The 15,554-nt window shown below is 36.4% G+C and overlaps 1 protein-coding gene across 1 annotated transcript in view; it reads left to right on the top strand.

Annotated features, from left to right (window-relative positions):
• Positions 1-15,554, top strand: part of BRWD1 (bromodomain and WD repeat domain containing 1) — a 136,825-nt gene that overhangs the window by 117,922 nt on the left and 3,349 nt on the right. Inside the window, exons 39-41 of the mRNA XM_070597488.1 lie at positions 826-993; positions 2,870-3,781; positions 4,803-5,723. Coding sequence (XP_070453589.1) covers positions 826-993; positions 2,870-3,781; positions 4,803-5,723 — 2,001 coding nt within the window. The remainder of the gene's footprint in view (positions 1-825; positions 994-2,869; positions 3,782-4,802; positions 5,724-15,554) is intronic.

Genomic DNA, 15,554 nt, shown 5'->3' with positions numbered 1-15,554 from the left:
AGCATCCAAGTGCTGGGGAGTGGAATAAAGTTAAAACAGTCAAAGTAGCCAAACAGCAGAGCAATTTCAAAGGAAGAAACACAATTTGGTGACTGATGATATTCTCTTAACACAGCCACTTTCTTCTCTAACATAGAGCTGAGTGGGGTTATGGAGCAAAATTTTGTCTTTTAACAATACATTCCTCCTCATTTTGATGAAGTTTTCATTCTGTGCTAGACATGTTAAGAACTGAATCTGGATGAAGGAACAGGAAATCTGAGTTTCCTGTCTTGTGTTCACACTGGGCTAAACACTCGTCAAGTAGAATAGTGAAGGAAAATGACCTGTACTATTTACATTATTTATCTCACTTTTTATACTTTTTTTTTTTTGTGGAACATGTAGAAATGACCTTTCTTGAGCTGAAAGCATGTACGGTACAACTCTGCTGTTAGGAAGGGCTACTGGAGAATTGTTAAGTATGTCTCCTGATATGCTGGACTTGAAGTGCCTGTCTCATAACAGAAGGAAGTGGATAGTGGGGCTAATGAAATTTTTAAACAGAAGGTTTTATTTATAAAGTATATAAACTGTATTTTCTGAATGCAAACCAGGATTAATATGTTCCTTTCAGAAATAAGAGGAGACTCTTGATTTGGAACGCTGATTATGTACCTTTTATTACCAAAATTTTATCAGGTGTTCTTTGAAACAATTTTTAAAAACATATTCTCTTCTAAGTATTTTAAGAATCTCCTTTTTAGTCTGTTATGAAATATCTGTTGTGTGTGTAGTAAACATAGGAGAATATTTAATGAACTGTTGATGCTTTATTTTTCTTAGAAAGCGAAATGGAAGATTCGTTAGGTACCTCTTCATCATCTTCAGCTTCACATAGTTCAGAGGAAAGCAAAGAGAGTTTAAGAGCTCGTGAACCCTCTTTACGTAGTGGGCTGGCCAGAAACAGCAATCTCAGGGTGACCAGAACCAGAGCAGCTCAAAGGAAAACTGGTAAGAGACTCAGTGGTACTTCGCAGGAACGTATATCAAGAGGATCCAAAAGCTCAACATTGAATGGCGTATTGATTTAATATGTCTACATATGATTAAATGTCCTTTAGGCTTTTTGTTTTTTTTTAAATTGAGCTATAATTGACATATAACATTGTTAGTTGCAAGTGTACAACAAAATGATTCAATATTTGTATACATTGCAAAATGATCACCTCAATAAGTCTAGTTACCATCTGTCACTCTACATAGTTAGCAAAAATATTTCTTTCTTGTGATGAGGACTTTTAAGAATTATTCTGTTAGCAACTTTCAAATATGCAGCACAGTATTATTAACTGTAGTCATTGTGCTGTACATTACATCCCCATGACTTATTTATTTAATTTTTTTTGTGAGGAAGATTGGCCCTGAACTAACGTCTGTTGCCAATCTTCCTCTTTTTGCTTGAGGAAGATTGTCCCTGAGCTAACATCTCTGCCAGTCTTCCTCTGTTTAGTATGTGGGATGCTTCCACAGCATGGCCTAATGAGCGATGTGTAGGCCTGTGCCTTGGATCTCAATCCACAAACGTGGGCCGAAGTGGAGCATGCGAACTTAACCACTACCCACTGGGCTGGCCCCTCTGTGACGTATTTATTTTATAAGTGGAATTTTGTACCTTTTGACCTCCTTTACCCATTTCACCCCCGCCCTCCAGTCTGTTCTCTATATTTAAGAGCTTGGGTTTTTTTTTTTAGACTTCCATTTATAAGTGAGATCATATGGTATTTGTCTTTCTCTGACTTATTTCACGTAGCATAATGCCCTCAAGGTCCATCCATGTCGTTCGAATGGCAAGATTCCATTCTTTTTTTATGACTGAACAGTATTACTTTGTGTAGCTATACCACCTCTTCTTTATCCATTCATCCATCGATGGACACTTAGGTTGTTTCCTTATCTTGGCTATATGAATAATGCTGCAGTGAACATGGGAGGGCATATATCTTTCTGAGTTAGTTTTTGTTTCTTTGGCTAAATATCCAGAAGTGGAATTTCTGGATCATATGCTAGTTCTATTTTTAATTTTTTGGGTGAACCTCCACACTGTTTTCCATAGTGGCTGCAGCAGTTTACATTGCCGCCAACAGTGCACAAAGGTTCCCCTTTTTCTGCATTCTCACCAACACTTGTTATTTCTTGTCTTTTTGATAATAGCCATTCTAAAAGGGTTGAGGTGATATCTCACTGTAGTTTTGATTTGCCTTTCCCTGATGATTAGTGATATTGAGCATCTTCTCATGTGCCTCTTGGCCATCTGTATGTCTTCTTTGACTTACAGATATTTTTTCCCATTTGGTAGGTTGCCTTTTCATTTTGTTGATGATTTCCTTTGCTGTGCAGAGCTTTTTAAATTTGATGTAGTCTTACTTGTTTATTTTGCTTTTGTTGCCTTTGCTTTTGGAGTCAGTTCCAAAACCTCATCACCAAGACCGATGTCAAGGAGCTCATTGCCTGTGCTTCCTTCTAGGAGTTTCATGGTTTGAGGTCTCACATTCAAGTCTTAATCCATTTTGAGTTAATTTTTATGTATAGTGTAAGACAGTAGTCTAGTTTCATTCTTTTGCATGTGGCTGTCCAATTTTTCCAGCACCATTTATTGAAGAGACTGTCCTTTCCCCATTGTATATTCTTGCCTCCTTTGTCATGAATTAAATGACCATATACATGGGTTTATTTCTGGGTTCTCTGTTTCATCCTTTAGGCTTTTTGGATTTAGAAAGGAAATCTAGTTCAGCATTAAAAAACAAGGAACATCAGTACTAAAATAATCAGGTCATTAGGAAATGTTGAAATGAGGATCTTTTTAATCTTACTGTTACTTTATTTCTAGGTCCTGTTTCTTTAGAAAATGGATGTGGCCGAAAAGCTACTCGAAAGAGAGTCTATTTAAGTGACTCTGATAACAATTCAGTGGAGACTGCTGAAAGTTTAAAAGCCAGAGCTAGAAATAACCGGAAAGTTCTACGAAAGTGTGCTGCTGTGGCTGCCAATAAGATAAAGTTAATGAGTGACGTAGAGGAGAATTCTAGCTCTGAGAGTGTCTGTTCTGGCCGCAAGCTGCCTCACCGCAATGCTTCTGCCGTAGCTAGAAAAAAGTTACTACATAATTCTGAAGATGATCAGAGCTTAAAGTCAGAAATTGAAGAAGAGGAGCTAAAAAATCAAAATCACGCATCACCGTTGTCTACTTCTCATGCTGCCCAGAGTACTGGCAATGAATCTGAAGACGGCGATTCAGAGTCAGAAAGTGATCTACGGGTAGCCCGGAAAAATTGGCATGCTAATGGTTACAAGTCCTATACTCCAGCAACTTCTAAAACAAAATTTCTTAAAATAGAGTCTTCTGAGGAAGACTCTAAAAGTCATGATTCAGATAATGGACATGATAGAACTGCTGGCCCATCAACGTCTGGGCAGAAACTTAAGGCAGAACGCATCTCAGAAGAAGAGGAGGAAGCAGATTCTGAACCAAGAAAATATATTGGTAGGAAATACAACGCAAGTCACAAGAACGCTACTTTCCTTAAAAAAGCAAAGATCTTCAGTGATTCAGAGGACTCTGAATCTGAAGAACAAGATAGAGAAGATGGCACATGTCACAAAATGGAAACAAACCAGATTTCAGGGAATTTGAAGTGTGAACCTATTGCTGGGTCCCAGTGTTTCTCAGATCATGTATCTGAAACTGATGTGGATTCAGACGATGACAAGACAAAACAAAAATCAAGCAGTTCTACGAAAGGTAATTCAAAACGTTTAACCCTGGTTCACTGATTATTCTCACTGTCCTTTCCTTACAGCAAACAATGCTTTTTCTTTTCTATGAAACATCTCTTTGCCAGCTGTTTTCTCTACCCCACACATTCTCCGTGAGTCTTTTCTGTGCATCTCTATATTCCTGTGTGCATGCCTACCTATTTGTCGGGCACGTTAAGTTTTATTCACATAACAGGAAGTCTTGGCCTTAATGACTATTTCTACTAAAGATTTCACTTCCTTGTATTGGTGATGGGAATATTGTATTGGCTATGGGTTTAAGAAGAGCAGAGGCAAGCACATTTGTAAGCTGTGGTGATAACAGATTGAGAAGAGGAAAGAAAAGGGTAGGACTGGTTGAAAAGAATGTGGTAAGTAATAATAGCAGCTAACAGAACAGTTACCAAGCTGTGTCTACGTATCAGGAAGTCTTTTTAAATGATTTACATTTATTAATCAGTTTAGTCTTCATATCTTTTATGAGATAGGAACTATTATTATTGGCCATTTTACTGATGATACTGGACCATGGAGAGATGAAATAACTTGCTGAATTAAGATTGTACTCCTGGTAAATGGGAATTGAAGAAAAATATTAAAGAGCAGGAGGCAACTAAAGCTAAGATTTAAAAGTAGTTGGTGTGATTGGAATTTGTGAAGTTAAGAAACATTTCAGGGAGGCTGAGAGTAAGTGATTAGTTGGGATACCTTAGTGCAGTGGGAACGAGAGTTTAGTCTGTATTCATGTAAATAAAATACTCGAGTGTCAAGTGTTTTGTGTTCGTAGATAGAAAGGCATGGGGTATTATTGATGAGAATATGTTATACTGGTGAGTGACGCCGAGGCTGAAATCACTGCTCTAAAGTATTAAGAACCCACCCCATTCACTGCCATCCTCCTTCCAGGTGAATAAGAATTCTGGACTTAGTTGTTTAAAATGTTGAACATTTAATTCCTTTAGACTTACTCTTCTATTAAAGATTAAAGGAATACTTTTAATTTTTAGATTCTACATCACAAGACCATGGACAAAGCAGAAAAGTTTCCAGAAAAAGGGTCTGTTCCAGTGACTCAGACAGCAATTCAAAAGTGGTTAAGAAATCACCAAAAGCCAAAACAGGTCTCCAAAGGATTCCTCGAAGATGTGCAACCACCGCTGCCAGTAAGATTAAGCTCATGAGTGATGTGGAAGATGTTAGTTTAGAAAATGTGTGTACCAGAAGCAGAAATGGAAGGAAAAGGCTCCATTTTGCATCTATGACAGCTAAGAAGATAGTGAGTGATTCTGAGGGAGATGGAAACTGTGAAGTGCCAAATGAACAGTATGCCTGTGAAAGGAAGCCACCAGAAGCTGACTCAGAAGGCAGTACAAAAAGTATTCACCAGTCTTTAAATGGAGACTCGGACTCCGAAGGTATTTTAAATTCAGAACACAAGAACAGGCACACCACTCGTCACAAAACAAATGTTGCACCTTCTAAAACAAAGAATTCTATGATTGGGTCTTCAGAGGAAGATTCAAAAAGCCATATTCCAGGGGGTGAGATTGGTAGAAAATTTTCTTCTGAGTCAACTTTGGTGCAAAAAACTACTGCAGAGAATAACTTTGAAGAGGAACTGAATTATGGGCTGCGCAGGTGGAATGGCAGAAGACTCAGGACCTATGGGAAGGCTCCTTTCAGTAAGACAGAAGTTATTCGTGATTCTCAGGAAGCAGCCGAGACGGAAATAAAAAGGAAAAGACTGCATCCTGAATTGGAAAATGTGAAAATTTCTGAAACAACAGGGAGTTCAAAGTGTGGACCTGACACTAGTCCCAAATCTGATTCAGATTTGGGATCTGTAACTGAATCAGATGTTGACTGTACTGATGATACAAAAACCAAAAAGAGGAAAATGAGAGGAAAAGCAAAAGTAGTTAGAAAAGGTAAAACTTTTACAGCTAACATATCTAAAACTGTGAGACGACAAAGACAAAGCAAACGTCCTAGGTTAAATTTGGATGATAATGACTGGGAGGATTTGGACTATGCAAAATCTAAGAGAGTTCTCCGACGTTCAAAAATAAAAACGAGAAATCAGGGTAGAAGGACCGTGAGATACCATGATGGGGATGATGATAGAAGCTTAGAAAATGTGTTAGATTTTGATGATTGCACCTTATGACCTTGAGGGAAAACCAGTTCATTTAGAGGAAATGGACTGGAATTTATGGTGAAAGTTGGCTGTTGAAATTATTTGTGTCCTACAATTCAGGGAATATATTTATATTTTTCTATGAAAAGTTATGAATGTGACTAAATCATGACTGTTATTTTTATTTGCACTTGCTTGCCTTTGTAGCAGCTTTCAGCACAGGTGCCAAAATATGCTTCATTTTGGGGGCAGATCTACTTTGACAGTATTTAACTACATATAGCAAGATTTTGAAATATGTTAAACACTAAATATCCTGGTTATCAAAACCAATGAGCATTACTTTCTTGGTAGCAAGTGTCACACAGTTATTTTCTGAATTCATCAAGAGGTGGTAGTTTCTAACCCCAGCTCTATTGTAGTGTAACAATTTTATGTGACCTATGTTTACAGATTCTCCATAAATATTATGTGCATAATTACAATCATGGGAGGTGTAACCATGATTAGTAGGCAAGGTACCTACCACTTTTTTTTTTTCTTTCCCTGGCTACTTGAGTAGAATGCATTATACCAGATTTAGTAATCTTCATTGAAATGGTTTCCAGTTTTCTTTCCAAATGCTGTTGAGTCTTTCTCTCTCTTTATTTTTAAGGAAAATATCACTTTTATTTTATAAACTTGAATTTATAAAGTGCTGGTAAATTATTTTTTTTTAATATTTTTGATTGTATATTTTAAACCGCTAAGGCCAGACCATAGTCCTAGCATTTTCTTTTTAAATTGTGCACTAACAAAATGCTATATAATTTGTCTTTCCAAGATCTCCTGGTTTCCATATAAGGGATTTAACCAAAATCTTGGTCTTCCGTAGTCTTACTCTGTGAAATAGAGGAGTTTGTGTGCCTTAGATTTAGGAAAAGTGTGTTCTTTAATAGAGTGTACGGGGCTAAAAGAGTATTTAAATTATATGTAGTTTTCCCCAATTTCTATTGAAATTGTAGAGTTGAGTTTTGTTAAAAGTGCAATCACAAATCTCATCTATATAGGAAAATAGTTCAATGTCATTCTTCATCTCTTCGTTTTAGCTTACTGCTGCCATGTGCAATCCCAAGCATTCTTTGCTGGGGCAACTAAGTGTATCTTTCTGAGTGACCTCTAGTTTAAATCTAAGAAACTGTCAAGTGTTGTGGGAAAATAATTTTGGAATCCCTTTAAAGTGAAACTTGTGTCACATCATCAAATACCATAGTACACTTATTTTTGAGCCAAATATTTTTACTTGATAGGTTGTGCTACTCCAAACAGTATAGGTGCCCGTTTCTAGCTTGATTGTGCCTGAAGATGGACTTGATTCAAATGGTTTACATATTTTGTAGCTAAGGTGTATGTTACAGTACTCCCACCTTGTTATTTATTGGCCCTAACTGTTTGGTTTCAGACAAAATTAACCCTTTTCTCCTCTGTATCCTTCAGGTGGCAGATAAGGAAAAGCATCAGATTCTGATATCAGTGTTAGAGAATGTTCCTAAGCGTTGTTACTTTTTAGTTATCTGTTCCACTTGACATGGTAGAAGGTACTTTCTCTTTCTATTCTGATGTAAGGGAAAGGATGTTTTTGGACATTACCAACTTAGATAAGCAGGATACCTACCTCTCCTTTGGTTGTTTAGAGAGCTATCACCACTTCAAAGCTATGATGCTCTTCTTCTCAAAGCTCACGTTAAGTGTATAGTAGACAGATTGATTTAGGATAATTGTCCTTAACTATTGACCTGAAAAAATTAATGGCATACTCTTTACTTCCCTAATTTTAAGAAATGGTAATAGATGTCTTGTCCATTAATTTATTTAAATGCTTCTTAAGCTTCTCTGTTTTATATCTATTCTCAGGGTTATAACTCCGTGTTTACCATCATCTGCAAAAAGGTACCAAAAAAATCCATAAATAAATATGGAATACATTCATAAATACCTAAATTCTTTTGGTAAAGTGATATTTTGACCGTTTAGGCTTCGTCAATAGAACTATTCTTATCTTTTGGACTGAATTAACTGGTCGTTGATTGGCTGGTCAACCAATTACTGTTTTCATTTTGTACAAAATGGTTAGACCCTGGTGTATAGAAGCAGTATTTTGGTTTCATCTGAAAAAAACAAGAATTGACCTGGTGACTTTGAAAGCATGGTTGACAGTGGTAGCTTCTCAAGTTCTGAAGTAAAACTAAGGAATTAGAGACTCATTTTTATGGGTTTTTTTGGTCATGGTGCTATTCCTAAGGTTAATTTTGAATATGTGACACACACTCCTAAGTACCTTTAAGGAAAATTAATAAATAATTAATAGTTCAAAATGTTTACATTGAGCACTAGAACATGTTTGACTTCTTTTCTACTTTACGCGAAACGTGCAGGGATTTAATGCACAGGTGTACTTTAGTATGTTTGGGATCGGTGTGTATCTTGTGAAAAAAGACAAAAGATTACACATTGAATGTGAACTGATCCACAAGTAAGTGCTACAGCTTTCCATTGCACTTGAAGTAACTTAATGGTGTATGTGAAAAAAAGACTACTGTGGTTATGTATGTCCAAAGTCCTATGATTTTATTCATTTATGGTTAAAAAAGGTTTGAGGTGTTTAGATTTGAGTTTTGATTCCTTTGAAAGAATAATTTTATCAAGCATATTAGAAAAAACGATTTCAAACATTTAAAAAGGTGAAGTTTAAAAAGCATATTTTTCATAACCTACTTATTATAAAAGGGTATACTGACAATGTGTAGTAACTTCTGAATAAAAGGAAAAGTTTATCCCATTTTCAGATAATTCCTAGGTTGATCATTCTCCCTTTTTTGCTTTAGGGGAAACTCTCTGATTAAATCCTCTCTCAATTTAGTAATCCTTGGAAAGAGTGATAAAGCACTTACAGCTCCTAAGTTACAACACAAAAGGTTTTTTCTGAATAGTGGAGAGTTGTACCTAAAAAGGAAATTACTTTTATAATAAGAAAATAGGGAGAAAGTACTTAGTTTGAGGAAAAGGCACTTCAAAACCCAGAAGTGCACATGGAAAAAGGAGACATAAAACAAACCAATAAAAATATTGTTTGAAGGTACTACTATCCAAAAGTAAAAATAAGACACGTCACTAAATCCTTCGCATTCCACTGGTTAATTACTCTTAAGTAAAAATTATTATTTAGAATAACACTGGGTCCATACTACATTCCCTGCCCCTCTTCTGTCCTTTTTTAATAATCAGAACAAAGAATTTATTAACTTCACTGTATGGTATTAAAAACTAAATTGAAAGGATTTTAACCTCTTCTGTTAGTACAAATTGAATTTGATTGTGCCACCTGAAAAAAAGAGAGGTTTATGTATCAGAATGCAAGAACATTGTTAAAGGTGTGTGCAGTAATGTTGGTTTTCCTTTTTACTCAGTTGTGTTGATTCTTTTGAGTAACTTCTACAAGGCTAGAAAAGGTCTTTTTGCCTTGCACTTTTATAGCTGAAATACCAGTGCCGTTCTTTTCGTTGATATTAAGTCAGTATATTTACTTTATCAGGTATCTTGTAGTGGTCCCTAAATAGTTTTCTTATATTGTATGGAAATTATATTCAGTTATTCTAGTATGATGGAGTGCAACAGAGCACCTTCATTGTAGAACTTTCTGTTGATTATTATTTAAGTTATACCTCTCAACTTCTGCTGTGGATATCAGGGAATAATAAAGCAGAAACCCTAAGAATTTTCAACTGAACAGTTTAAAGACTGTCTCCTATTCTAGTATTTGGGAACATACAGACCAAACCAAATAAATTGGTCAAGGCTAAGGAGAAGATGGAGCATTGTGGAAAAATCTAGTACAACTAGATTAGTAAGTGCTAATCCTTTTAGCTCAAAATGGAATTAATGGAAAGGATTGAAGTGTAAAGAGTATAATGGTGAGGGCTGTGTTGTCTTTTCTCACATTTTAAAGAAAGGTTTTATAGCTGTCTTCTTAAATTATAGATGTTGCATAAGGATACATGGGAATTCTCAAAGTTAAGAGATTTTTACCAGCCCCTCATAATCTGCCAAGCTTGTTCTGAATATATTGTTAATTTGGTAGGAAAATATCAAGACTCTTACTTGGCATCTCCTCAAGGATTGCTTTTATGGATTTGATGGAAGGCGGGAGATATGGGTAGGGGGACCAGTCACAACATTTGGGTCCTACAAATCTGCAGGCTCTATCTTTGGCAGCACGTAAGTTAACTATAGACTCTGTATTTATTTGTCAAGACTGATAGTTTCATTGAATTTAATTACCAGTGCTACAGCATATTTTCTGGTCATACTTTAGTTTTAAAGTTAACCTTAAGGTAAGTTTTATCATTTATTAAAACCTTTAATGGCATTTGGACTGTGAAAGAGAAAGAGGCATTCTGACTGACCTAACTGAAATGAGAGGCCCAATTACAGACTGATCCGATTGCCGTAGCCAGCCCTGCCCACCGTGCTTCCACGGGGAAAGGATCCACCCATGATGAGTTTGTACAGTATCGAATGCTAAGGGAATCTTTAATTTTTAATATATCGAAGGTAATTTTTTGTATTGCTCTATACTTAGTCCTTGCACTGTATGTACACATTGAGTTCACCTGTAAAAGTCTAACTGTTATACTGGAGCCTGTCAAAAGGAAGTTTTCCACTCCCACATAAGATCTCTACTTTAATTTTCTAAATTAACTCATTACCACATCTGAGTCTTAGCATTGCCATCTAGGAGCCCGTTTTTGAGTCCATTACTACCTAAAGTAGTAATAATTTATTACTACTTAATATATAGTAGTAATTTATTATTACTTTATTATAAATTTAATATAGTCATTCTAATGACAAAAGGCTTTTTTTAAAACTACTTAAGCCCAAGTAAAAAGCTAAAGCTGGTTAATTCTGTAAGGTCTGCAGTATGCAATCAATTTCTCATGCAACTCATCTTTACCTCTTGTCTTAAGCTGCCCCCTATCCTTTATCCATTTGTGATTTCTTCTCATGCAGGCAGAGTGCAGGGCCACACATTGTTGTATGAATTGGGAAACTGAAGGGAGTCATGAGGTGTGCATGAAAAGGGGTGTCACTGGATTGTCTGTGATCGTGCTGCTTTTCATTAGTAAAGTAATAAAGTAGATTGAAAACCTGTTATTTACTTCTTGTACCTTATCCTGCCTAGGTTAGTTTGAGATGCTTTGAAATATCTCTTAAAAAGTTCATTAAGTAGGGGCTGGCCCCGTGGCCGAGTGGTTAAGTTCGCGCGCTCCGCTGCAGGCGGCCCAGTGTTTCGTTGGTTCGAATCCTGGGCGCGGACATGGCACTGCTCATCAGACCACGCTGAGGCAGCGTCCCACATGCCACAACTAGAAGGACCCACAACGAAATATACAACTATGTACTGGGGGGCTTTGGGGAGAAAAAGGAGAAAAATAAAATCTTTAAAAAAAAAAAAGTTCATTAAGTAGATAAGTATGAGATCCCTGAATTCATACTTCATAGAGCTTTTATCAGATTTTTAGAAGAAAATTGCAAGAGCCATCACAAATCTTGTGAGAATCCTAAGAATGACTGTAACAGATTAACTGTCTCCTAGAGATGAGAGAAAACGGTGTAGTGATGAGCTAGATTAGCTGCAGCTGCCAAACTAAGCGGTCGAAGGCTCTGGGGCCCACCACTGAGTGTGCTGGAGACTTAATAGATGAACTGCACTGAACTCATCGACTGAACCAGAGCAGTGAGGAAACAGGCAAAGAACATCTCTGGAGTATGCAATTATTTCTGACAGTCTCTTGAGCTGACAGTGCCATACTGTAGAAGTTGACTTGTTAGTGTAACTAACTCCCCCTAGAAAAGAATAGAAAAATGTTAAACCCAGCAAGTTACAGAAAACACCTTATCCTACCACAGTCATTCTCTAAAGAAACTTCAGTTGATGGGATCCTTTTGGAAACGTAGGCTTTAGGAAGGATCAGTATCAGTGATAAATGCTGTTTGCTGCCTGAGTTTTGGTCTTTTCATTGCTCATCAGTGAAGGGCAGACAATGAAGAAAGACATCTCAGACTAGCTCTGAAAAAGGCTTTTTTGAGAGAGGTTATGATTTGCAACTAAAAGGTTTTCCCTTTGTTTGGATTTGATTTCTCCACCAACCACGGCAAGCAATAATGCCAGTACTTAAAAAGTATACGAAATAGGCTAGCGTATTGTTTTCATTTCGATTGACATTCTTTCATCTCATTTTCCATTCTCAAATTTGTTTTTAATACTCCAGTTAAAATGCTGATGAGATTAAAATTTTTTATGCCTCTTCTAGCATTGATGTGAAGTTTACTTTGGATTTTGGAAAACAGTTTTGTATAATGAAGTATCATAATTGGAATATGAATAATCCCTAAAATATAGAAGCTAGAGATTACTGCTTTGAATCAAAACTGCAATGTCTATATCCAAGTTTCTGTTCACCACAGACCATCTTAGAATACAGTGATTTGTGAGTTAAAGTGGTAATCTAGGTAAACTATGATGGAGTACTATTAAAGATAGAGGTTTTCACTCTACTAATGAGGTCTTCCGCCATACCCAGATAGGGAATCATTTACAGGAAAGCAACAATGCCTCAAGCACTCAGTGACGGTTGTAACACACGACTGACCCAAGACCATCTGGGACGGTAGGACTTGTGGAATTGTACTGACTTGTTAGTATTACGTGACACTATTCACAAATGTATTGTTAGACCAGTATCCTCCAAGATTTTTAACCTTGTACCCTAACACATAAATTGGACTTCTAACTCTGAATTATCCTGTATATATTTCTAAAAACTGTTTGTAGTTTTCTCAAGGAGAATAAAGCACTTTATAATTTACCAAGTTCTCAGTAATAAAATTAACACTGACTTACATGTATGTATTTTTTTTTAAATTCCCTACGTTATCACTTGTCTATCTGCCTCAGATTCTGTTTTTATCTTTATTCTATGAAATTCCCATTTTATGGTCTAAGACTTTACAGATACAACTTTATCAAATTGGAGTTGATACACACAATATAATCTATTCCCATTTCTCCTCCCTCTGGACATAGTTATTTCTTTGAAGTTCAAATTTCCTTAAAGCATTTTTAAAAGCCTAATTATAGTTTCTTCTGTAGAACCTTAACTATTTTCCCTTATTTTGGATTACAAATAAGCATTTATTAAAATGTCTTAGAGTTAGTACTTACTAGGTTCCTAAATGGTCACTATAGGTACTTCCATCGCTACATCAAAAAGGAATTAATTGCTGCAACTTAAATCATTTTGCCCAACAAATACTTAGTTGTAATAGGACTTTATCTATACTAACTGGCTGTGTTGTTGGGAATGAACCAGTTGTTTAATGTTTTTCAGCATGCAAGTGGATGGTTAGTTGAGTGTGATACTAGTGTATCTTCATCCTACCATAAAGTACAAATGTACTAAAAAATGTTCATATTTTTAAAAACTGTTTTCATTTATCTATTGTAGCATATTAAATCATATTCTAGCATTCGCCTAACATTGATTTAATGTGCTAAAGATTCACTTTGGATCTACGGGTGGTTTGCAGAGCCATTAGTTCATAATTTAAAAATTCCTGAGAAAACTTTCTATGACGTGGTAAAAACCCTGCACTTTACGTCACTCCCCCAACTTCGTGTGCGTGTGACTCCACAGAGCCCAAGTAGGAGGGGGGAAGGCTCTGCTGCATGGGGCGCAGCCATGCTGATCAGCTCAGCCTGCTAAGATGCCATTTTTGCAATGCCTGGTGACTTAGATTGAACAAAACATATCTTTAGAAACAATTTCACTGGAAAAGCATGTGAATCACATAATTGGCAAAAGGGACTGATGTATTTTGGAGGGGTTGCTTCTAGTACACTAGTTCCTGACATATTTTGATAGAACTCTTATAGTCTTAGCGAAAGCACAAGCACACCTTTGAAGTGAGTTTCATAGACTAAAATCTCAAGGGCTTTCCTTTGAGGGTGGAAGGCTTTCCTCATAATTCTTGCTATGTTGTTAACAAACACATGTTAATCCACAGAAGCCATTTTCATGTACTCATTTGCCCTTGGTGACAGAAGGGCAAACATCTCCATTCACAAAAGGAAAAGCTACTAAGATTGGTGGTTGGTAGTTTCACTGCCACAGAATTAGAGCATTACTTGACAGCCGACAAAACCCCTTATTTTCTAATCCGTAGTGAAAAGGATATGGGAGTGAGTGTTCAGATGTCAAGTGTGGTTATTTCAGTGATCTACAGACTGTCCTTACATCTGCTACATGTCTGGAAACTTGAGGCAGGGTCCTAAAAATTCACCCCCAAGCAAGATGTGTGTACCGTTAAGACAGTTTTAGATCGACTCTTAATGACTGTAAGACTAGATTGCCAACAGATCAGGCCTGCCTAACATTCAGTGGCTGATAGACTTCAGGTGCATTTTTATCGAGAAGTACTTATGTCCTAGAAGAGTACTAATTCTTGTATTTGAAATTTGAAAATCTGGCTTTGAGACGTAAAAATGATTTGAGTCCACTTAAGCTGGTAAAAGTGGGGTTGTAGGCCCAGCATCACACAGCTCTTCAGCACAACTCCAGTGTGATCCATGGCAAGCCACGGTGGAAAATTGCCTGAGTCTTCGTGAAGGACTTGCCTCTCCAGGTGCTTTCTGTCCTATGGTGGATCCCTTCAGTTTCTAGCTCTCTGCTAGGATAGCACTTCCTCAAAGGAAGCCTTCCTTGCCCTTAGGCTAGGGTCAGTTCCTAGAATCTGTTCTCATGGCACCTGAACCTTACAGCAACTATGCTTACACGTGCAGAATTAGTTTTTGTGTGCTCTGCACATACTTGGCTCAAAAAATACCTGAAAAATAATGAAACTAGGATTTAGTAATTCCAGTTATATAAAATGCTCAAATATTTGAAAAAAAGGAATATAGGCTTAAAACCACATTTTAGTTATATAAAACTAATATACAATTCCATTTTATCTATTAGTTAGCAATTTAATGGGTTTGTTTTTGACTAAAGGAAATACTGGTGTTGGAATTAAAATCTTAAGGATCTTGAAGCAGAGCTGATGCTGTGTCGTCATAGTCATGGTGGCATTTCCTTGTTCAGGTTCTAGGAAAACTTTCAGAACTCCTATTGAATATTCTAAAGTAGTTCAACATAGAGTATTAGAAATGATAGCAAAAACTTAAAATTTATATATGGTTCTGTTTTTAAAACTCAGATTTTTAAGAGTGCTTTTAGAGTAGTGGCTTTATGATACTTAAGGTACTTAAGCCCATTCTTACAAGTCTGCTACTATTTTTAAGTGATTTATCCCTACAGATTATAAAATATGCCAGGTGGGAGGGGCCTTAGCTTCTACCTAAGACTTCCTTTTGTAGATAAAGGAAATGGAAGGTTATATCAATGTCAAAAATGTGTAGTATCATTGATGATGATCACTTAATGTTCTTTATTTAGCAATGTAAGTAGTTACTGTTTAGGAATGTACTGCTGAGGAATGTTAGTAGTAAAATCTTGTGTTACAAGATTTTTGCATTTACATG

This window comes from Equus przewalskii, chromosome 27, assembly GCF_037783145.1.
Source record: "Equus przewalskii isolate Varuska chromosome 27, EquPr2, whole genome shotgun sequence".
In the NCBI taxonomy this organism is placed as follows: domain Eukaryota; kingdom Metazoa; phylum Chordata; class Mammalia; order Perissodactyla; family Equidae; genus Equus; species Equus przewalskii.
The sequence above is the reverse complement of the archived record's forward strand: the minus strand, read 5'-3'. Positions and strand labels throughout refer to the sequence as shown.